General features: G+C 38.5%; 1 protein-coding gene across 7 annotated transcripts in view; it reads left to right on the top strand.

Moving 5' to 3' along the window:
* pde4d (phosphodiesterase 4D, cAMP-specific) overlaps window positions 1–25,211 on the top strand; it is a 128,515-nt gene that overhangs the window by 24,236 nt on the left and 79,068 nt on the right. Inside the window, exon 1 of one of the 7 annotated variants that reach the window (XM_077601548.1) lies at window positions 5,260–5,948. The exons of 4 other annotated variants lie outside the window; for them this stretch is intronic. In XM_077601548.1, coding sequence (XP_077457674.1) covers window positions 5,641–5,948 — 308 coding nt within the window. In that variant the 5' untranslated portion in view covers window positions 5,260–5,640. Of the gene's footprint in view, window positions 1–5,259; window positions 5,949–25,211 lie in introns of those variants that run through there. 2 more of the 7 variants (XM_077601537.1, XM_077601543.1) reach the window with 2 other exon arrangements.

Below are 25,211 nucleotides of genomic sequence, written 5' to 3'. Positions count from 1 at the left end.
GCTAAAGGGATGAGTGGAGTTCATCTTGTGTGTTCCAAGATGCGGGTGGCCATCACATTTGTGTCGAACTAGACTTGGTGTTTCCCATAGGAAATAATCGGAGGATTATACTGGGAATAGTATTTGAATGACCTTATGACTATGTATGAATTCATTCATTTATTCATCTTCTGTTCCGAATATCCTCACGAAGGCCGTGAGGGTGCTGGAGCCTATCCTAGCATTATATGGACAGTAGGCGACGTACACCCTCAGGGTCGAGGGGTGCGGAAGCCTCACAACCGCACAACTATAAAACTGAATTTACGGCCGTACGGCAACAATATAAACTTTAACGAGTGTTGACATATTGTGCTGAGTCAGAGCAACATTTATGTTCCTGTGGTCATCATCGAATTTTTCTTCGATGCAGTATCATCTATTCTCAAGGGGCAGTTAAATATTGTAAATATTGGCACTTAATTAATTTATCTGGACATAACAATGTACAGAACAAAAATCCACCAAAGCAGCCTCGGTGCTAATTTTGGACTGGTTTTCTGAACTATTTTTTTGCTGACCCACATTTAGGCCAAACACTTCATGAATTTGCTGACATAGACAGCAAAAGGCAACCCCAGTTTCCACTAGGGCAGAGGTGTCACGGTCATTTTGGTTCTGTAACTGAATATGAAAATGTTCAAAATTCCCTAACAAACAATATATATAATATAAACAGTTATATAGGTTCTCCAGGCGCACAGTCACTTTAAGGTCACAATGTACGAGTGCTTGCCAACCAAGTCGTGATCCATCTCTCCAAATGGCCATCTGATTTCTATAGTCACTGATAAAAGCAGACCAGTATTTCTTTTTCATTGCACTGTTGCAAAAAACCTTGACTTCACTCGAATACATTAGGGTATATTGACTTCGCTGTTTATGTTAAGTCAAATATTAATCTTCAACCCACTCTTAGGATGGGAAAAAAAGTTATATAAATGAATTAAAACAGAGCCAACAGTGATTTGGGTGGAAGGCGATGGTAAAACATCTTCTGAGACAACCAGAACAGGTTTTCTGCTGCCCTCAGAGTGTAACAGCTTGCATGGATGGGAATATTCCACAACAGACAGATTTGAGCTGTATTTTTCTAAGAGCAATATTAATGCAATTCAAAGTAATAAGGTACTCTATAAAAGTCAACTGCTAAGGGGTCAAAACTTTCTGCATGAAGGAGCCAATCCCAGCCAACTATGGACACCATGAGATGGACAATCATTCACACTCACACTCATACCGAGGGGCAATTTAGAGTGTTCAGCCAGCCTGCCATGCATGTTTTTGGAATGTGGGAAGAAACTGGAGTACCCGGAGAAAGCCCACGCAGGCCCGGGGACAACATGCAAACTCCACACAGGTGGACCAACCTGGATTTGAACCCAGGACCCCAGAGCTGTGAGGCCGACGCGCTAACCACTCTAGCTGCCAGGCCGCCTGATAACAAATGTGTGTACGTATTTACATTTTGAAATTCAGCCATATTTTTTTTATTTTTATGATATTCGATTGATAAATAACTAACAAAAGTTGGTTTATCATTATTAGAGTTGGCCGCTGTTGAACGGTTTGGCCTAATAGATACTACATATTGTGTTGTGACATAAAATGTGGCGTTTGGCATTTCTGGATAAAGCCCATTTATTAAGCAGTCAGTCCAGCAAGTGTAACATTTTATACTGTGTCATATATTTTGCATCAAATACATGAATATAAAATTTGAGAGTGGCGAGAAAATGGGTTATGCAGGGAATGTTAACAAAGACCATGCATCTTTTCTTTGCTTCAGGCTTGACTCATTCATAATTCAATATGTAATGTGGAGAGCTTTACAGGGGTCCCAAGCTGTGATAATATCAACGTCAACATTTGGGTGTATCTGCAATGATACATGCATTCCAAAAACAGCATTAATGAAAAAGCAAATATGTGCCTAGAGTGCCACTCTGTTTTCATTACTGCCTCATCATTGAAAGCATCGGTTCTGTGAAATTTACATGTGAGCTTCTGAAGGACTGTGCAAATGTTTACTGGCAAGGGTGAAGTTTCTGCTAAACATCGTGACAATAATAAACTGTTTGTATAATTGTTTTTAAACAACATACTGGAGAAGCAACACAGAGTATCAAAACTCAAATCACCAGATGTTCACGTGACACTGCAGTCATTTTATTTCAAGTGGTTGCGGTAGAAAATAGTCCGTATAGTAATTATGGTGCCATTCTTTAACTAATTGTAATCAATGTTCAAGAAAAACCAAGACCGGTTTTGTCATTGGCTGGGAACTGCACACCAACACGCAGGCTGGGTTTTGTAATTATTATGGATTGCTGTGGTAAATATCTATATTTTCAGAAAGTCTGGAGTTGCAAGGGCCTTAAAAGAATCCATTCTATTTAGTCACAGTTCTGAAGTATGTAAAACATTAATTTTCATTCAATCAATGTTTGCTGAAAAAGTCTGTTAGCAATGGTGCCAAACTGGGCAGTTTTTACTTTATAATCCTCATTACCATGATTGTCAGCACAGATACGCATTATTCATTTATTGATTATTTATTTGTCTGACCATTTGTTGTTTGTGAATTATATGGAGAAAGCTTTAAATCTCATTATACTTGTATAATGACAATAAAAGCTTTCAATTCAATTCAACGTGTAAGCACATTAATATCTATTTGAGCTCTAATTTAAATAGCGCGTTGAGAATTAATTACAATTAATAATCTATCATCAAATGACTCCATCAAAAATATAAACGGAGTACTGCATGCTAGGTGTTTTAAAAATAAGTCGGCCATCTGTTGTTTTGTTTGAAGGTTATGCCGGGACACTTTCTCGCCAAGGACCTTGTTTAAACTTGAATACTGACTTAAATGATAGGAATGGTGTGTGGATGGTGTACAAGAGCACACACATACCTCAGCTCAGCAAAACCATGTTGTTGCTGCTTCTTTTGTGAACTGTGTGTCATCACACTTAACCTGCCGCCATAGTTTTCCGTCACCTTGTTTGGGAGGAAAATTACACTTGTTAAGAGTGGAGATTGCATTTCCCGCACTATTAGTTTCTAGATAAATGGCCGTACGCCTCAAGAGTTATGTGCAAGATAAACACATGCACCTGGCAACCCAAAAGCGTGTATATATTGCTTAGGAAATAGTGGCAAGCCTCAGGGTATCTTTGATGAACTGGATGGATTTATTTTTTACAGTCTGATGTTATCGCTGGCACAGCTTGTTGTGATGCCTTGTGATGGATTGGCCACCAGTCCAGGGTGTACCCAGTCTCTCCTTCAAAGTTAGTTGGGAGGGGCTTCATTTCACCTGAGACCCTAATAATAACAAGTAATCTAGAAAATGGAAATATGAATGGTATTGCACTGTCGCTAACCTCCTCATGAAGAATCTTTCCCACCCCTCCCACCACACACACTCTCAGACACACACACGCACGCACGCACGCACACACGCACACACACACACACACACACACACACACACACACACACACACACACACACACACACACACACACACACACCTTATCTTTATTCAACACAACGTACGCAAGAAGATTTTTTTTCTTACTATCTTTATAAAAAGGAATAGGAGATACTATGGTTCCATTGTGATACAAATACTGGTTTGACAAGGGAAAAAGCTTCTACTATTCATGCTCATACACCTTCAAATACCACTTTAAGTTATTTTTTTAAAAGCCTATTAAATGTTTTGTCTGAATTTAGTTCTTCAAGGTGACCTTCTATTATTTTTTCTAACGTTTAATTTCATTTTATCAAGTTTGCAAGACAATATGCATTGAAAATGTCTAGAATGTCTCTTTTCAAGCTATTTTAGTCAGTCATTCTCAATTGCAATTCCAAACAGCCGGACTCTCATTGATATGTAGCTGACTGGATCGAATTTTAATATTTAATGTTTTAATTTAAACTCTTTGCTCTGTTTAGCCTTTGGCAACTGGGTTTGTTCTTGGGCAACTTTTAAGTGAAGTTATTACGTGACTGTTGGTGAGTTGGTATGTAGGAGGCTCTAACTGGGCAGGTACCTCCATAGTAGGGTTCGATGTTATGTCACACTGTCATCGATTTGAAATCTGCTCCTTTGACTTTTAAAAAATGTTAACAGTCAAATCAAATTAAACAAATAACAATGGCATAAAATTGGAATTTGACCCCTTGGAATATGACTTTATTCTTGTTTGCATATCTTGTTACAGTATGCCATCGTTTAATTTGCTCAAAGCCAAGGTTATTGTTTAATATATTGTTATGATAGACCAATTTATTTCAGACTATTTCCAGGATTCCCCTAAATTATGGATTGTGGAAACCAAAACCCAATAAAGAGCACCTGCCTTTAAATTTAGAATATGAGAACCTAATTCATTTTATATCAAATGATGAGCTCTATTTTACTTCTTGCCTGCGACTGACTGGCCATCAATTTAGGGTATCACCTGCCTGGTGCCCATAGTTAGTTGGGATAGGCTCCAGCACCCCCCACAAGGCTTTTGCAGATAAGCATTTCAATAAAATCAAAGAAAGTATGAATGGATAAAAATATTGTTGTGCTTTCCAATAATTTTTTCCCATGGTATCAAGTGCTTTAGTTGAGGAATGACGACGAAACAGAAGTAGGTTTTTTGACGTCTTCAGTGCTGTCATCGCGTTTATTTTGGAGCAGAAGCTGTAGTTTTGACTAACTTTTTGTGAAAAAAGTCGTGCTGATGAAACCATGACATGTTTCATGTTACATGAATCACCAAAAAGGTCAATTTAGTGAGCCCCCTCAAAGGAAGATTTAACATCACATCACATTTTAGTTGGTAAGCCACATTTGTCTACCAAATGTTGATATTGTGTCCTAACCGACCAAAAATATGATTTCCATGTTTGTGGACGTCAGGTTTATATGGAATTGAGTAAATATTCAATTGGAAAATACTTACTATACTCACTAAAATTGAGAGTGACCATTATTTTAACATTTTTCAACACTAAGCGATCCACCCATAAATTGCTACTTTTTTCTTCTCCATTGCAATTTGGATGCAATTCAAAGTTACGTCTTTTTAAATCTAGATCTGACTGCAATGATTTTCAATTGATCGGTAGTTAAATGATTTGGCCGTCTGGCCAAAGCCTCCTTGATCCATCTCCCTCTTGCAGGGGAGGTGCTTTGGGTGGTTCTCTCATGTTTAATGCACGATCTAGAGTGCTTCCCTATATTTGCCGCAGGACTGTGAATGTTGCACAGGAGTACAATAGGAGGTGAAGAAAGGAGGTGCAGTTGACGTTTTCCTTGTTTTGCTCATCCAAAATTGCGCACCTGCAGGATTAGCCCAGGATTTAACACGTGACACTTTACACAGGTGCGAATGTAAACTTCAGGGACACTTGGGGGAAAAAACATGCAACTTTGGACAAGGTTGTTGTACTACTTTGACTGAATGGAGACGTTTATTGACTTGAGCAAGCTTTAAAGTTTGCCTACACTACGGATCTGTCCACAAATGAGCATCTGAATGTACTTTATATAGTAGAGGTTAAAAGAAAAAAGAACGTTGTAAGGGTGGGGACATGGATCCCGGTAAAGTTGGGGCGCAGCCGGCCGTGGCCAGCGGCGGTGTCGGAACCGGAACCGGCGTGGGTGCAAAGGCGCCCAAACATTTGTGGAGGCAGCAGAACCAGGGTGCGCTCTCGCCGCTTCACCACGGTCTTCTAGTGCGCAAGAGCCACCAGCGCGTCAGACAGCGAGGCTTCTCCGACACCGAGCGGTATCTCAGCCCTCTCAACATGGACCGGACGTACGCCGTGGACACGGGACACCGACCCGGATTGAAGAAATCGCGCATGTCTTGGCCGTCGTCGTTTCAAGGTCTTCGACGGTAAGCTTCGAAACGGTCTTTTTTTTTTAAGCGAGGGGAGAAAAAACAACGCTGGCGACGGCAAATTGCTTTGCGATGGGCGTCGTGCGCGTCAGTCGCCCGGTATTTAAGATCCGGTTCTTCTTTTGCACAACTTTGGACCGGCTTGATGTACTATTGCTTTGTTTTTTGTGTGTTTTTTCTTTCTCCAAATGCTCAGCCGCGTTTTACAATACTTTGTCCTAATGGGAATCGTTTTTAATTTTTGTAAAGGAACAATTATAGCGGCGATCTGCCAGAAATGATTGCAACTTTTGAGGTTTTACGGAAAATGAACAGTTTGAAGGGTATTAGAAAGCAAGAGATGATATGAAAATGATGAAGCTTTGTGGCACAAGGTAGTGAGGCGTTCAAGTGCAAATGACAGCTGAGGTGTCGCCCCACAGGCAGGTCACGGGAATATAAAGATGTGCAAATCAGCAGCCATATTATACACTGATCCAGAAGGATTAACGAGGACCTGGTAAGATCCATCTTACTAGTGTGTGACATAAGGCTTTACTTGACAGTTATGCTCATTTTCTAATGTAGCAAATGTACAGCTCATGGCCATATGTGCATTAACCTGAATAGCAATTAATCTGGCCTGCCAAACATTCATCAATATTTCTGTAGTCCTGATCCTGCCCCAAGGTTTGGGGTGAAATCCGACTACCCCCCTGGATTTGTTCCTGTGCCAGCAATTACAGGGCACATAATGAAACATACAACTATTCACACTCACAATAAAACTGCCATTGATTGGCATTTGACCGTTAATAGAGGTCAGGTGAGTGAACCACTCCCCCTCACTAAAAACAAATTGAACTGAAGACACACAAAAAAAGCCTTTTTTTTTTTCATAATTAGGGCAGGACAGTGTTCTAGCAGATGGCCCAGTTTCTTTTCTACTGGAATTCTGGCTTCTTTTTGTCCAATAAAAGCTTGATCTCTGGGTGACTCTAAAGAAGACTTTTAAAAATGAATGGATAATTCATAATCACATTATGTACACTGTTTTACATATTTGGTATGGCTTGCAGAGTTCTATGTTTGTCGGCCCAGATGTATACTAATGTGACCAGTCCCCCCTGACCCCCCCTCTTCCCTTCTGAGAATTTTATTCGGACACTCAAAGGGGATGACAGCAACATTTTAATGAAGCACTTCCTCCACACATATATATACAAAGAGGCAGAAAGGCAAAAAATGTCTCTGGTGTGTGCTCTAATTACGCACGCGTTCAGAGGACAGTGCGCTCGACTGAAAAGGGGGTGGGGGGGCAATCTGAGGATGCAATCTGAGAAGGTCACTTCGGCTCCCTTGTCTAAAGTGACTGTTAGAGATGCAGGTTTGATGTCCAACCACTTGACGTAATCTCCTCACCTTTTTTCCCCCTGTTTTTCATATATGTGATAAAAATCGAGCACGCAAGCTTGGTCCGCTACTTACAGGATGTTGGTGTGTCTGCCTTGCTGAGAGGAATAGTTCCTGTCTTTTAGTGGCAGAACAGTCACACGAAGGAGAAGCCGTAGACAGGCAGGGATGGCACGTGAGATAAGAGAACAGGCGGAAAATATGCAGCCATGCAAGCAATTTGCTGTATTAATACACCCATGTCATTTTAAAAGAAAAAGGAAAGTAGCACCAATGTGGATTTCTTTTGACAACAATTTCACGTATACTGCATTACTTGACCCGATATAAAAAGAGAGCAGCACTTAAGGAGTTAACGGCCCTGAGTAAATTGCATTTTACACCACAGACTAATGACGTTATACCGATATGTTATATGGATATACCGGACTGTGCATTGCAAGGAACGGCGACATACCAGAACTAATTCAATTTGTGGCAGCATGCTCTAAATTTAGAGTTGGTCATTGGCTGGATTTTCATTTCCAAGTGTGTCGGATAGTATGGCTTCATGCTTTTACAAATGTTGCATTTGCTTTGGATGACAAATTGCTAAGTCAATCTTAGTGTGACATTAGAGTGTAACCTTGTTTTTTTCTCAGAATGCGTGCACCATTGTGCGATTAATGTTGTTTCTAGTCCACTGATCCTATGCACATTCGTAGTTAATATTTAGAAAATTCATCTTTTTGTCGGAACCTGAGCTGTTATTGTTTTTCGGTCTCTTTGGAAGGTCCTCAAATGGGACTGCAGGTCTGTACAGTAAAATTGTGAGGTAAAGGATAGTACGGTAATCGTCCAAGAAGATATATGTTGAAATGTTCTAAATTTACTGAAAGAGCAACTTTGCATTTGGCAAGAGATTAGATTCAGTCTCTGTCTTTGTCATGTGTTTATGAACACACACTAAAATGTATTTTTTAAAGAAAATCCTTAAGTTGCTATTTTTTTTAAGGTTAATTCAAGACAAGCGTGGAAAAATTCAACTCCTATTCACATAGTTAGTAGTATATTCACGGTACACAGTATTCATTCAGCCAAACCTCAATCAATTTAAGTCTTTTACATTTTGTAACAGTTTTCTCCTATACAATTATTTGTAAGGGCCAAAAACACATTTTACATAATAGTAAAGCTGTTTGAAAATGTTTGAAAGCTATATTTTGTATTTAAAGGTGACTGTCTTGTCGATTCCACACGGTATTGTTCAGCGTCATACTTCTCAGTAATGTGTTGTAGCACTGTCTGCATACTGCAAACTCCTCATCTCCTTTTCACACTGTATATTAAATGAACCAAACTCAGTATAGAATGTTTGTGAAAGAAACACGAGTGCTAATGTAAACAAGGAGAGAATGGAGAGCACCCAAGCTAGTGATTGGCGCTCCTGGGCACGTAGTGGAAGCAGTCTTGGCATGCACAGTAGCATATAAAATTTACCATGCTCTGCCTTTTGATTGAGTCACTAAACAACAGCGGCCAATTCTAAAGTAAATGCATTTTGGTCGCTAGTGAGCATTTTGAGTCCCCGACGGAAACCAATATTTGCGGCGAAGGATGACAGTTAAATGGCAACTTATTTTCCGCTCTATAACAGTAAATCTATATTTCTAAATGGGAAGAAAATTGCAAACATTGAGGGAATTGGAATTACATCACTCAACAGCCATGTATAAAAATGAAAATGCAGAACATTGTTGCTCCCATGCGTTTTTTTTTGGAAAGATTATGCTTAGAGTGCTGATTTTGTGTTTTACTGTGTATTGTTTAAAGGCCACTTGTTCTCCTCCTACCTTGACATTCAATTAACTAAGTAAAAGCTGGCCAAGAAAATGAGGAATATGAAGCTTTCGGCCCTGTGTTGCTGATGTTGTTTATGTGTGCCATACTTTGGAACAACCTCATTAAGTGAGGCGATGGCATGCCTCATTTCTTTGTATGAAAACCTCAGCGATCAAGTTGCTTCAAGTCGAATAACACTGATGCTCCTGATTAAAGCAGACAGATATAAACAACTACATGGGCACTGTCCCCGAAGAAGAAGGAAAGGAACAGCCGGCTTCGCTACTGGCTTTTGCACTGTACCAATATTGCGTATATGCGGTTAGACAGCAGCCCTTTTCCCCATAGAGTATATGTTTTTTTTGGTGTGTCCCTGAGTGGCTGGTGCAGTGCAAAGTCCGGTAGCCCCCCCCAGGTATAGCACATCACCCAAATGTGTCACAGTGAAGGCTGGGCTTGGATGCCCCTCCGGGCTTCTGTGAGACCTCAGCGAGAATCTAGAGCATACTCCCATGACGACATGGCATTTGTCCAGTTTGTATCCTGTTGCAGAAATATGGCAGGGGGAGTTTCTGTATTGGTGGACATTTTTGTCAAAGAGAACATCCCGAGTTCAATTCTAAATGTACAGTTTAATAAGAAATATTAGTGACTGGAAAGGAAATTAAGAAATTAAATCAGTAGCCGCCTGATGGTGAAGAGGTTTACTTCGGTCCGGGCAGTTGCAGGCTTGATTCCCACTGGTCATAGTATAATTCAGAGTGCGTATGGTCGTTTGTCTCTTTGCTTGCCCTACAGCTGACTGGCGACCAGTCTTGGCTCAAGATTCCTTTAGCCGTAATGAACTTTTATTAATATGAAATGACCAAAGATTAAATAACTCCTGCTAATTACGGTTAATTATTAATCCTGAATCCTGTACACATACAAATAAAAGTAAGAAATACAACCCCTCCAAAAACCAGCTCTTTTCCAAGACACCCTTAAGGTACCCTATTTAGATTTGTACTGTTGGTTTTCTGGACAACAAGCGCAGATTACAAGCCTCACCTCTACCTCAAGTTCTATATTGTATTTAGTCAGAATTGTTTTAATTTTCTTAATATAGTGCTCATGCGATTACTAAAATGTTTGAGCCTACATTCCATGTAAGGACACCGGCATCAAATCGCATAGCTCTCATATTCAACTGATTCCCATGGCGATCATTTGTGACTTTTTAAAATGAACAACTGTGCAATGAATGCAAGGTAGGTAAACGTTCCAGTGTGATGACATCAAAGCCAGATAACGATCAGACGTGCTATTTTACGGTTCATTTTCAAAAGCTTAGGTATTTATCCCATCTTTTGCTTCTTTTTATTTCTCTTTCAACAAGGTTCTGAAATCATGAGGTTATAAAAGTAGACACATTCAGGCGTTCCACTGAAGCATTTTGAATCAGTCAGATGTGGAGTAAAGCCTCTACCCCTTCAATGAGAACTCTGGAAAGGTCACTGAGCATTCAGCATTAGAGTCAAATAATCAACGTTAACATTATGCACAAGCACAGGCAGTGACTACATGCCGGTGGCCCCGTTTGCCGCTCACCTTGGCAAATAATCAGAAGCTTTCCTCAACAGCACTGTTAATGTGCTGACCATTCACGAGAAGCTCCTTTTAAGGAGAAGCGTTGAATTAATTGCATTAGAAACAAATGGGAATTGAAACATATAGTGACAAGGTGGGCGACTAGGTTGCACATCCACATCACAAGTTTAAGGTCAATGGTTCAAGTAAGCCGTTCGTATGAATTTTGCATGTCCCTCGTGCATGTGTCCACTTCCCAAAAACATGCATGGTAGGCTGTCTACAGTGCAGGATTTACCCCACATCCTGTTCATAGTCACCACTATAAGCTTCAGCACCCTCACAACCTTTGTGAGAATAAATGATGCCGATTAAATGTATGAAACCTACATAAACATTTATTTTATTGCACGATCATTGCATGCCTAATTTTTTTCAGTAGATCACAGTTGGCGTAGTCGCTCATTGGTCTTAAATTTCATGTTTTTGTGATGCTTTAATTGACTGGCAAACACATCAGGGAGCTGCCTTGTATGGAAGCATATTGCTTTTACTTAAATAAAAATAAAAAATCCCTGAACCACATGATCACGTGTCCTTCAGTCTAGAATTCGTGGAACGCAGCTCGTGCGAGACTCGCAAGTATCTCTAACTGCTGCTTGCTTTTTTTTTAATATTATTTTTTTTTTTCCACGAATGGCCAGTCTCAGGAAAAAAAATAAAACGAAAAACTAAAATAAATTATATAGAAAAACAGAGTTTAAATTTTTTTTAGTAATTCAAAAAAAACAACAAGAAATCAATTTGAGAAAAGGTCAGGGCTTTTCCCCCCTTTTTTTATTGTTATCATAGCCTAGTACCCACTACTTGGATAGCTTTTCGGTAAGCAGGACACATGCTGTAAAAATGATTGAGTAGGTGATTATAGTATGTATATATTTTTAATTTGTTCATTGGTGGAATTTTTAAATATAAATCCTAATTAATGTTGTAAAGTGAAAGACCCCTCATTCTTTCATGTCATGCTGCGTATAAAGGAAGGAGAATTTGAGGTCAGCTGCGATCCCAGTTAATTGTTGAGCTATTTCTATTTTCACACCTTTTCAGATGTGAAATGAAAATGTACAGTAGCTAGCAAAGTTGCTAATACTCATGGCATTTTAATTAAAGAAGTGAAAGAAAGCTGCGACAGTTCGTGGCTGTAAAGTACCATAGGTAGTATTTTGTTGTTGTTCCCTTTCTATGAACAGAATGGAACATGTTTTTCCAATTGTTTACTGTTTCCCCCCTCATTTCTTGAAGCACTTCAATCATCTTGGGTGATTGTGCCTGTGTGGTGCGATGCTTGTTAGAAGGTTGTTGAGATTAAATTGTCAGTAAATTATTCAGCAATGCCAATATGTAAGCAAGCTTACTGTGTTTTATAATTAGAGGACTTTTTTTCCAACTGGAACAGGTGGATGGGGAAATAAAGTGACAATTTGCTCTTGTAAGAGAAGGGAAAACATGTGCTCTTTTTGTGAGCGGCATTTTATTTTATGACTTAAATTCTAAGAATTGCAAATGTAGCTTCTATTTTGTTTCAAGCAAACTTGAGTCACGTTTGAACACATTTTTACATTTGCTTTATAATCCTAGGAAAATGTTCGGAACTCTTTATGAATCTAATTGCTGCACACATCCTAACAATTAGAGGAAATTAAGCATTTTTAAAAATATGATTGCATATCTCTGATTATCCATGTAGTGCGGGGCTTTTATTAACTGTGACTCGGAGCCCTCGAAGGTAAATATAAAGATCCTTATCGAAGACCCTTATCTCTGGAGTTTGGTCAAGTCATTTCTTCAACCGTCAACAAGCTTGTGGCATTTGATAGACCTTTTAAATTCATGGACGCACAGTACTGCTGCTTCGAGGCAGAACCCCTTAAGAATGCTTGTCTTGATAAAGTGGGATTTTTCTGCAATGTGGGCTAACTGCATTCGGTGGATCAACATAGATCATCATGGAGTGTTTTTCCTATGTGCCAGTGTTGGCCATTTGCACATGTTGTAGGGGCATTTACTCACTAATTAAATTTTTTGGACAATTATAGGGTCATTGGACGAGATTTGGTTTATTGAAACACTTTTTTAAAACTGACATTAACTGAATTAATTTTGTTTCAGCACTGGTTGAAAATTGGACAAATTAAAGTTAATTTATTTTTTGCAGTTCAATTCATGATTATGGCCAAAACAGTTAATAATGAAAGCTGTGCAACAAAAAGGCTTGTGATATTTAATCTTTTAATAAATTAAAATAGGATTTTTCAGCTTGTCTCATTGTGCCCTGTGATTGGTCGGCCAACAATACTGGGTATTGTACATGGCTTCGACCCATTGTTTACCTGGATAGTTTCCAGCGTCGCATTAACCCTTCTGTGGATTTCCCCCCCCCATTACTTTGTACATTCTTTAGATACTGAGACTTTTACTCAGATGTGACTTGTAGTCAGAAAAAAACAGTAAACTCCTTGTCGCATTTGTAAAGGTACGTGGAGTGTCTTAGACAAAAGCCCATGGGTTTATCTGGTTCACTGGAATTGTGTTTCAGCATCTTTTCCTTTTTCCTGTTAGGAGTGGTTACACAGCTCTTGTAGAACATGAACAAGATTTCCTCCTCTGCACAACCACAAGGGAGCATGTCAAAAGAGCTGTCAATCATGCTATGGTTCAACATACCTTCATTGGTATACTGTATCCCTCAGCACATTTATGATTCCTTTTCACCCTATCTTTTTCATGCATTATTATTGTTCCCAACTGCTGTGTGCTGAAACACTCACGGGAATGGATTGTGAGCACTATGCTGAAGCTAAAAAATGAAAAGGTCTTGGTCTCAAGACAATAAAAAAATATATAGTATATCTTATTGAAACGGTATGTTTTCCTCTCCTGCCTTATCTGTATTCTCTTTTAGTTGCCAAGTTTGTCTTGCTCCCGGTCATGATTTAATGCATGTTTTCCAAACTTGAAGAAACCTGCCCTAATCAAGATTTTGGACAGCAATGGACATTGAACTAAATTTCCATTAGTTACGTTTGGGGCAGAGAAATGTTCAATTTGTCGACATTGGTTGCCAGCATGTTTTTGGAATTTGGGAGGATACTGGAGTACCCAGAGAAAACACAAGCAGGCACAGGGAGAACGTGCAAACTATACTGAGTAAAGCCGAAAACCACCAAAGATTGAAACTTCAATTCCAGAGCTGCAAGCTGGACAACCTAACCTCTCTTTTACTGTGCAGCCCTAGAATATTCAAATAAATTAAAAAAAAAACAATCAGGTATATAAATAAATTGCAAGCATTCCTGTGAAAATAAACAAGTTAAGGTCAACACTATTTCCTGTAGAGTGGAGGGGATCAGGGCTTCTAATTATAAGCCTGTTTATAATCGCTTGCCTTGGTGGTGCTTATGTTTTCTACAGAGAACTTCTGTGTGTTTTGATGGCTTCAAGCTAAATTTAAAAGGAAATAGATGATTCTGTATCAAGGGAGAGACAGACTGACAATGATATGCAACAAAGGTCCCTGGCTGTTCCGGGCCAAGGACGGGACAGATCAGGGTCAGTTCTTCAGTTTTTGAATTAGTTTTATATCTGAGTGCTATTACATATCAAGTTCGCCAGGGGCCAAGCAGTTCCAAAATTGAAAGGTTTAGTGTATACTTGTTTATTGTTTTTCTGCGGACCCACAGGCAAGAATGGAGAAGTGGTTTGGATGGGTCCCATTGGAATGCTTTATTTGCAGCAAGAGCAAGTTGAGAAATGTAGAAGATATAGGTCCATTGTTAATTTGCTCTTTGGAATTTTAAAAAATATGTATGAATTTATTTCTATTTAAAACATTTAAGGGCTACAAATCAATAACTAATCAAGTGTTACAAGAATGTGCTTTACGCATACGCAAGCACATTGGGGAAAAAGCTAAGACAGGAGTAAAACTGTCCACGGTTTCGCCATCATTTACTTTTTATACTTAATTTGTCACTTAACTTTGCCTCGTCTCGCCTGTTTGTGTGCATGTGATGATTTGTGTTGAAGTGTTTGCTCAGTAGTCACAATTCGAGCAAACTAACAGCTGAGCTAAACTCCAGGCGGCTGGCAAAAAGCCAAGGCCAACTGGAGCTAGCCTGGAATTTTAGTCGGAGTGTTGCTGCCGCCGGACCCTTTGGAAGCAGAGCGCCACAGCAGATGTGTCCAACACAGTTAGGTGTGCCGTGCTCGTGGAGTCCATTCGCTTGACTGTGCTCGTTTGCATGATGTCCTTTTGTATATTGAGTTAGATCAAATAATTATGAAATAGATGTGTCCTGTTTGGGTTGAATCATAATCGGTTTGTATTTTCCCGGAATGCATTCACAGAAGGGCACAGTGATCATTTGGGAAATAGTTACCATGGCTACATTAGTTAGACGGGTGCACTGATTTCATTAGTGTTGAGGTCTCGTGAGGATGCTTCGAGGATAGCAGGCATTGGCCAGGAAAGAGGTATGTTGCGAAATTATCGGAATAGATGCCGAGACGATGGGAATATTTTTTGTTTTCATCCAGCAACATAATTAGGAGGTCAAATTGGAAACAATCCTTTTGAAAAAGTTTTTGGGTGTCGTGATAAGAACTAATTTAAAATTTAATACAAGTACTGCATGCCTGTTTTATTAGAGGCGAAGGCTGGGAGAAAAGGGAAAAATGTATTTGCATAAACTCAAAGAGGAATTGCATTGTTTCACTGAGAATCCACATCAACACAAACTCACTTGAATACTGTCCAGATAAACTTCCTTGTTTAGAAACCAATCATCCGTAACTGAAGTTTGTCAAGAGTGTTATGTTCTGCCTTCTCCCCTTTCATTTCGTTCTAGCAACTGCTATTCATCAATTTTGGTATCTCCCAAAAAAAAAGTGAACAGGTTCTGGCTATGATAGACAGACAGCTTTGTTGTTATTTTGTAAGGAAGAGCATTCACTTGTAAATACCCACTACTGGGAAGCTGTGTGTGAGAATTATGCTCATCATTATCATTCTTTTAACTGCGTGCCGTGCCATGTTATGTTGTCTAAGCTTTCAGGAAAACCAATTACCCTTGTTTCACCAAATTCCAGTCGACACTTTTAAACCCACGTATTCTTACTGAGTGGATGCACCCAGATGTTTCCCCAGAAACCGGCATCTTTTTGGCATTCACCTCGTCTCAATTTGTCCCAAGCAGTGGCTTGTGTAGAAATTAGATTCCCAACCTGCTGACAGAAGTTGCCAGCACATTTTGATCAAGAATATAGATTTTCATAATTGACTAAACCACATCTTTCAAGAACTGTGAAACTATCGCTGTATTTCAAATCTAATAACAAAGAATGTCTCCAAAGTTGTGAGATGCACAATGCATAAGTTATAAAGCTTGTCTAGTATTGTGAGTGAGGTATGCCCACTAGCATATTTCCCTTGAGTCCCTTTTTTAATGAGACTGCAGGACTGTCCATGACGTTGAATCATTGCTTTTTTGCGGGTTCCAATCTTCCCTCATTTTTGTTTTGGTTTGTTATGTAGTGTATGGATTTTTCTTTTTAAATTTGGTACTACGGAATACTGCTTGAATGTGACTACTTGTTCTCGTGGCATACTGTAATGAAATGCATTAACTGAAGGCATATTTTCCTCTTAAGAATTTTTAAAAAAAATTAGAGACTAACGCTTTATCGTATATACTGTACTGCAAATCTAATGTTTCCCGTTGACTAAATTTCGAGCTTGATGCTATTTACTTCGCACAAATTTCTACTGTGCACTTAATCATACAATAATTCATAATTTTCTTGTCAGACCAGTTACTGGAATTTGCATTTACTTAGTGAGTTGCAGTATTGGTATTTTCTCTGCTCGTGTGTGTATATATAAAATATATTATTTGTGCCATTTGAAAAATATTTATAGCAACAAAAACAAAAAAAATGCTAGAGAAATTACAGTATCTCCAAAGTCGAATCGACCACATTCCTGTCTAAATACGGAAGTGGCGGCTTGTTCACTGATGACTGATGTTTGTAGGTGGAAATATCACACGAGAACAGTGTGAACAGTGTGTTATAATGGGGGGTGGGGGTTCTGTCATGTTCTTTCTTCCATCAGCCACTGCAATGTATGTAAGGTACATCCACACACATTTCATGTTAGTGTATTTGTCATCCTATAGTAATGCTATTCTGTCAGATTGCTGTTATTTTTGTGGTTAAATTCTGAATATCTTTGACGTCCAAGCACCTAGAGTGAACCTTACTGGATGTACCACACCTATACCAATGTGTTTGAGGAGACTAATTTGACAGGAGATGACACTTTTAAATTAGCAGTGTTGTTTTCTCATAGTTGTGAGGGATTTGTCTTTTAGCTCGTGCTGGTCATGTATTTACAGTTTTAAATTGATTTTTTTTTAATGGAGAGGTCCTGTTCAGCTTTCATGGAAAGGGTTTGAAACAGTATCTGACTTTGTTTCCACAAGCGAGTAGGCGGGATGGCATGGCTCAGCCTTCTACAGTAAATAGTGTGACGTCAGAGTAGAGAGATTAAGCGACAAGAGGGGAAATCAACATTGTTGGCCAAGGACAACAATAGAGGAGACCCATGTGGCACGTTGTTACAAAAAGACTTGTCTTTTGTTCTTCCCATTGTTTTGTGAATAAAGGGATTAATCTCCCGTTCAACAGACTACAGTTAATCTTGTTTCTATCATCAATAATCTAAACACATGTTTACAATTTGCCAGTATTAATGGTGTCACCCGTGAGAATAATGTGATGTATGTAGCAAAAACATTGATGATTTCAAGATTAGATTACCGTTTCACTCCCAAAAAAATGAACGGGTTGCAGATTATTTGAATTTGAAAAAGACGCCCAAAAAACGTTGCAATTTCTGATCACTGAAACTAATTACTTTACCAGATTTATCAGGATTGCGGTTTTTCTGTTTCTTTTTAGGCATTTCGTTATCTTTTATGTCTATTATGTCCGCTTATATCACTCCAGGTGTTTTGGTGCAATGTGAAAATTACTGATCTGGTTTTATTTCCACCATGGTATGCTTATGAACTCAGTCAGCTTCATGATTAATATGACATCATAGCCACAGGGTCAAGTGGCACTTGCCAGTACATTCCAATCGGAAGAGCTGTCTCAGAGGAACAAAAGGGCAACAGTGCCGCATTGTTTCTTTCCGTGTTATTTGTCCTTGGCATACAGTTTCTAACTGAACTGTACCACTTGCTTTGTAGAAGAAGGTGACCTTGTACCTCGACCTTTTTCCCCCCATTATTTTTTACATGGTTTGCATACGGGGAAGTCTAGGCTTTTGCATTTCTTGTGTCATTTTTCTGCCTTAAATATTGTCATCGTCTAATGATCTCAATTCTTCGATATTGTTGTTTATGGTTTGTGAAACATAAACCTAACTGCTCAGCAAAACAACTTCCCCCTCTGAGAGACACAAATTGTCTATTAGTGTGGAGTGTGGTAGATGGCACAAGGTGGACATTAAACCAGTTTGGATGGAGTCCAACAAAACTTTATTAAAAAAAGATAATCATTTTTGGTCACATTCTTGCTTACACTCAGCACTGTAACTTGTTTTTGGTAGAAATTTGTAGATGGGGTGGCAAACTTAATTTGGTCAATCGATCCAAAAATTAATTGACAACCATTTTTAATTATTAAACTATCCAATGGAGGCATTGGCTAACTTAGTACATATCCTAACTTTCAACTCTATCTCTATCTATCTCTATGTACCTCTCTAAATATATATGTATGTATATCGATATGGAGCTAGCTTTAAATAAAAAAAAAAAGAACTGCAGGCTGGGCTGAATATTATTTTAATCTTTTGAGGTCAGACACGCAGATAGAGTAGGAGTCAAATCATTTCCATAATGACAGCATTGCCTTTTTTGGGTGCCCATCAAATCATATCAGCCAAGTATCCTTTTTTTGTCATATTCCTAAGTGTTTAGTTTAACTACTTTCATTCCTCAACAAAATGCCCATTAACTCAATATATTCACCACCTTAAACTATGCTTAGACACCATATGAAAATCCCTGCAGAAAAAAAAAAGAAATCTTTTAATAAACATTTTCACAATCAGCAAGCACTCTGGAGAATTCATCAGTGTCATCTGGCCTGAATAGCATAAATCTGCCACCATCCTTGACTCCCCTGGAGTTGCCACTTACGTTTTTTTTTGTGGCACATTAATTAGGGGCTTTCCTAAATTAGTCTCTCCGGGTCCTTTTAAAGGATGAAGCTGCAAGGACCTACTTCTGTCCTACATGGGATGACTAAAATTGTAATCTATGTTAAATATGCATGGGTATATGTATATATATGTGTATATATATATGTATATATGTGTATATATATACACATATATATATATATATATATATATATATATATATATATATATATATATATATATATATATATATATATATATATACATATATACATATATATATAATCAATCGGCTGTGATTTACAATCGAACAGGCTATGATATGTCTTATTATTATTATTATTATAATTTCTCTTTGCCGCATCCAAATGACTAATTAGCCTCTATGATTTACGTGATGCAAATATATGCATGTATATGTATATATATATATATATATAATATGTGGTGTGTGTGTATGGATCTATACACAGCAGATTGCAATTTTAGTCATCCCATGTAGGACAGACGTAGGTCCTTGCAGCTTCATCCTTTGAAGGACTCAGAGACTAATTTATATATATAAATAAACCATACTGAGTCATTGCTGGATTGTTAAACTGTTGTGAGAATGGAAAGGGATGGGCCCATTCAATTGCAGCTAGTTACATTCATGGTGTGACCTAGGATGTCTTTCATTGCCTTGTTATACATTGCTGTTTATTTTGATCTGACTTTGAGGATACCCCTGGGCCGAATTTATAGATTTGGCCTCCTCTGGGATCTAGTGGATAAATATTGTCAACACAAGCAGCTGTGCAGTCAAAGCCCATCAATGGGCTGTGATTTACAATCGAACAGCCTACGATAATTACTCTTAAGTCTTTGCCGCATTCAAATAACTAATTAGCCTCTACGATTTACGTGATGACAGGGGTTGTTACGGACACGGCAAACAAATTGGATTATTTATCTAAAGGGCAGGGTATTTAGTGAGAGTGAGCTGATGTTTACTCAACATGAAAAATAGGTTAGCTTTTCACAAATTCACCTAGTCACGCTATTTTGTGCTAAAAGGATTTTGAGCTATTTGCTGAAAATCAGGATCATTTTTAATAGCCAGGCATTGTTCCGTGGTAGGCTATGTTGCTCCTGATCCGTCATCAGTTAGTGAATAAAGAAACATAAATTTTGAGTACCTTGTGGCTCAAAAAGTACAATATTGAAAGCCCATTTTCAATTTCCTGAAATTTACCACAAGGATCAGAGCCACTCTAGAATAACCGAATATGCCAGGGGTCTGCAATCCAAAATGTTGAAACAGCAATATTGGACGAAACAAAAACCAAATATGTCTGGAGCCGCAAAACAATTAAGAGCTTTATACATGAAGGCAAGACATACTGTAATTATCTATATTAGCCTGCTATCAAAATGACTAAGTTGGCTACAAATACATCTTGACCCTTCATGATTAAATGTTTATCTTCTCTGTGCATCCTATAGAGGCACCATGTCACTGCTCTGTTGTACGATGAACACAGTTGCCGGTTTGTTTACAACAGCCAAAATTGGATTTGGGTTTCTTATTTCGTTTTTATTGTACATTCTGCACATTTATTAATGTATTCTTATTTTGAACATAGTTTCTCTGTTCTAAGAGTAAATGTTTATTGGACTTTGATTGGTTGTTTATTAGGTTATATTATCACAAAATTAGTGGTTTCAATTGTTTTTTGTTTTTTTTACACTGATATTGCGATCATTTGAGAGTATTTTGCCCATTAAAATTTGTCATTAAGACAGGCCTTGTCATGAGACACATACTAAGCCACTTGTGCCACTTTGCTCTGTGTTGCCTCTATTTTCTCCACAAGATGACTCACGTGAAATGGTACAGAATAAACTGATTGTTGCCGCATCCCAGGAGAGAGTTGATGATATACTGCACCTCACCTGTAACTTGGACTCTGCTGTGAGAATAGTCTTGTCCCTATGACCCAAGAGACTTTAAAAAGAAATTAAAGAGAATCCGTTTCTGAAAATAATAACTGCTGTTTTCTCAGGCTGCAAGCGTCTCTATGCCTGAGGGATTTTCCGTGTACCTGCACAATCTTGCCAATGGCTCTGAGTAAAGATGAGCGCCAGTTTAAGTATTTATGCTAGATGATAAATATTTATGCTAGATGGTAGATTCCTCTCTCCAAAATGAGTGGCTACAGCACTGAGTCATCATCAGATAGGATAGACAAAAACAAATTGTCCCGTTTCGATAAAATGGTCCAAAATTGAATATTTAGTTTACTATATATACATACATACACACGTATTTATCTATTCATGCCAAGGTCACTATCACAGTGACAGATGAGTAAACAAGGGAGTTAGGTACGAGTTAGGATTTTTGTACCTTGTGATGATGTATCAGGCTTTGTAACCTTGAAACACTTTAGTCAGTCATAAATTCAAGATACTCGCTACTGAAAAAGAAGACGGATATCCTGTAGAAAAATCTGCGGCAATATTTTAGTCGGCATCCTATTTTCTTAAAATGGATTTTTTGTATTTGTACAACTCAGAGATAATACCACATGATACCTTGGCAAAGGAAAAATACAGTCATACAAAAACTATTTATTGGCCATTATTTCAAAGAGATTAGATTTGGGACAAATTATTCCATTGGATTTAAAGGTGACCGTCTGTTCACTGTGATGTTTTGTGACCCTGGTTTTGCTTGAATTCTAGTTGATATTGTATTTTGTTTCATTAGGTGTTGTCATAGGTCCTCATTGGTATCCGTTTCTTAAAATTTGTGCAGATATTTCTTTATCATTTCAACGTGACTGTTGAATATACTTTAATACTTCAATCCATTGGATTCCATCAAACAATTTTTTGTTAAGAATGTATTATGAGATGATTTTTAGTTTCCACAAAATCTATGGATTCAATAAATAAATGGTATTTCTTAAGAAATCATCAGTTATCAATTTTTTTACACAGCATTTGGAACATCTAATTGCAGAATGCTCAGTCGGTCTGTGTCATTTTTATGAGGCCTAAGTTTGAAACGTCACCCACACTTGTTTACTTGCAAAATCCCCAAAACATGATCATTTGGTCAATTGCAGAGAATGTATGTATGCTACTCACGATTCTAATAAGGACATTGAAAATGAGCTCATGCTGGGCAAGTGAGAAACGGCTAAATAATGATGAAAGCTTATTCGGTGCTGATGTTCCTCTATAAAAGCCTTCGTTGTGGTTAGTAATTGTGTTATGATGGCTTGAGCACTTAGGTTTCAGCTAAATGGTTCCTTTATGACTGACCATCAGAATACTCGGGTAATAGTTGCAGGAAGTCTTGTCCTCTTGTCGTCATTATATACTACAAATGATCTTCAAATTAGCAGATGGAAGGACGATGGATGGATGCTTGAGCATTTGCATCCCACCTAGGTGCTTGCGATTAACAAGGCCCCGAGGGAGAAGGGGCAGATGGGGGTTTTCGTAAAGGAGTGAGAAGGTTAAATCCATAAGTGACAACACAAAGGTAGGGTATATAATTAGCCAGTGAGCCACAAAGCAAATTCCCTAGGTGTACTTCCATTTTGAGAGCAGTAACAGTGCACAGCAACCCAAGTAAGAAGCATGCTTTCTGGGAGCTAAAAATCAAGGTATTTAGTTTGCTAGACATTCAACCATTCACGTTCATGCTCATACCTAGGGGCAATTTTGAGTGTTCAACGGGCCTAGCATGCAAAATTTTGGAATGTGGGAGGATACCGTAGTAGCCGGAGAAAACCCATTAAGGAGCAGGGTTAACATGCAAACTCCACACAGGAAAGTCTGAACCCAGTCAGGGTTGAATACTCTACCATAACTGTGAGGTCGACATGCTAACCACTTTTGCAACAGGCCGCCTGATTTAAGTTATTATTTTACTAAGAAAATGTAAACATTTATACAAATTGAAACAAAAAAAAATAAAATTATACACGGCTCCAAAGAGGTGTCTCAGAAACGATCGCGTCCTTTTTAGAGGATCAGAATCCGGTGAAAAAGATCAGGTTCATTTGGTGATATTCATTTAAAACATTTAAGACCAACACCGCAACAAAAGAATCCAAAAGTACAACGATATTCACAAAAGAAAAGAAACACCTACTTAACATTTTGAATGTGCAACTTACTGTAGCTGGAAATAGATGAATTGGATTTAAACACGTCAGAGCTGGAAGGACATTCTGGTCGCTGTCAGTCATGCAAGAAGGAAATGCAGCATCCTGCAAGGGTGATAACGTCTGCTGGTGCATCATTTTTATGCTTTACTTTTCACTTAAAATTGCCTCCTCTCGCCTACGTGTATTAAGCGCTGCATACTCTCTTTATACACAAATTAACTCCCTTGCTAATTAATTGATCTCCTTTATTAAGCGGCTTATACGTTGTACATTTGACAAGATAGAATATAAAATGTCCACAACTGTTGCCGTGCTACAGGTTTTAAAGGTAAGCAGCAATCCTGGAATGAATTACCCTTACTGTGTAGGTGGTTCTTGTTTGAAGTTATTTGCCAGTCATCTATTCTTCTCCTTGTCAGATAGACAAATGATTGTTGAACATGCAATTATAACACCATGAAAAGGATAAGGACACCAAAAGCCGAGTATGATTTGATTTAATTCAATCCAGAAAAAATTGATTAGGTTTTACCTCGGGCCACAGAAGAATAACATTATGGAACATTCATTCTGAAAGGACATTTATGATAGGTATGCCTGCGAATGCGCAACTCGCATTAAAGGGTTTCTAAGTCAATCGCATGAATAAGTCATGACTACTTTGAAGCACATATATTCTACATGGTTGTCGTAATGCGCTGTGGATCTGAATGATGGCAAGAGGGGCCCTTGGAGACATGTACTTGTCGTTTGAAGTGGTACAAGGATGCTAAAACGCCTGATGGATTTTCACCAGAGGAGATCTTGAAGTCACTCTGGTGCCCCAATTACAGAAAAAGCATTGGAAATTTGAAACGGCCACAAAACTCTCTAAAGTTGGCACTGTTCCTTGTGCGAACATTCAATTTCCGACTTGGCTCCTTGAAATACAGTAAACTACATTGAAATTCCCTGCAGCCCCCTTTACTTTCGTTTTGATTTTTCTTCAGAAACTTTGGAAAAGAAAGTCTCTTAGGCTATAGCTTGAGGTTATTGGTGAGTCTGCGGGTGACCACTCACAATCCCCCAAAGATGGGGTAGAGAGGCTTTCATGCTAAGTGGTAAGGGATGTGGCCAATCAAAGGGTGAGTGAAACGGCATCCCTGATCAACTTCATGGGTTGCCAAGGGAGTCTCAGAGCAACTCGGTCCACTTATTTGAAGAATTCAACATGTTTTCTTTGAAATGTTTTTTTCTTAAATTACATCTTGTGGGGCAATAGTAAGTTAAAGCTAACGGAACAAGTAATCCAATTGTACAGAATTATTCTGTTAGTTAAGTAGAAGGCATTAATGTTCATTGCAGACTTTTGAAATACTATTGCTTAAATTATAGATTGAGAATTCCTGTAACTAAAGCAGGGCTGGCAAAAACAATTTTTTGATAGATGAAAATTACTTTTATTTTTTGGCTCACAAACATCAAACTGTATGTTATTTACTGTTACATTATACTGGGTTTAACAATTTAGGTTTAAATTTTTGATTATTTTGACTATATAATGCATTTGTACTTATAAGTCAAGGTGAAATCTGATTTAAAAATGAAATGTCATTAATCAAAAATTATAAATAGGCCTCAAACACCATGAATTTATGAATTATTACACCCACCCAGTCTGGACTGAAAACAAATGAGCCTGCTTTATAACTGTTGATGTTTGCATAGTGTTGAGAGCCCAGTCTCCTAATATTTGCCATTTAATGTTACTAGCGCCATGATTCTGTCAACATAACAATGTCTATTGCCCATGGTGCATGTTTTTGTCACATGGTAGTGGTTGTGCTCAGAGAAAGGACCTCCAATGGGTTCAAAGGGACAGCGTCCTCTTTGGCACCTGGATTTACCGAGTACAGATATGGAAGGAGATGAGGAAATGGGGGCGCGGGGGTTGGTTTGACTGCGGGGTTGGTGTTGTAGAGAGCGGATGATTGGGAGGCTCAGAGGAGTTGCTGAGCAAGCTCAGCACACTTTGTAACGCTGGACAGCTGTGTTTAAAAT

The sequence above is a fragment of the Stigmatopora argus genome, chromosome 5, assembly GCF_051989625.1.
Source record: "Stigmatopora argus isolate UIUO_Sarg chromosome 5, RoL_Sarg_1.0, whole genome shotgun sequence".
In the NCBI taxonomy this organism is placed as follows: domain Eukaryota; kingdom Metazoa; phylum Chordata; class Actinopteri; order Syngnathiformes; family Syngnathidae; genus Stigmatopora; species Stigmatopora argus.
The sequence above is the reverse complement of the archived record's forward strand: the minus strand, read 5'-3'. Positions and strand labels throughout refer to the sequence as shown.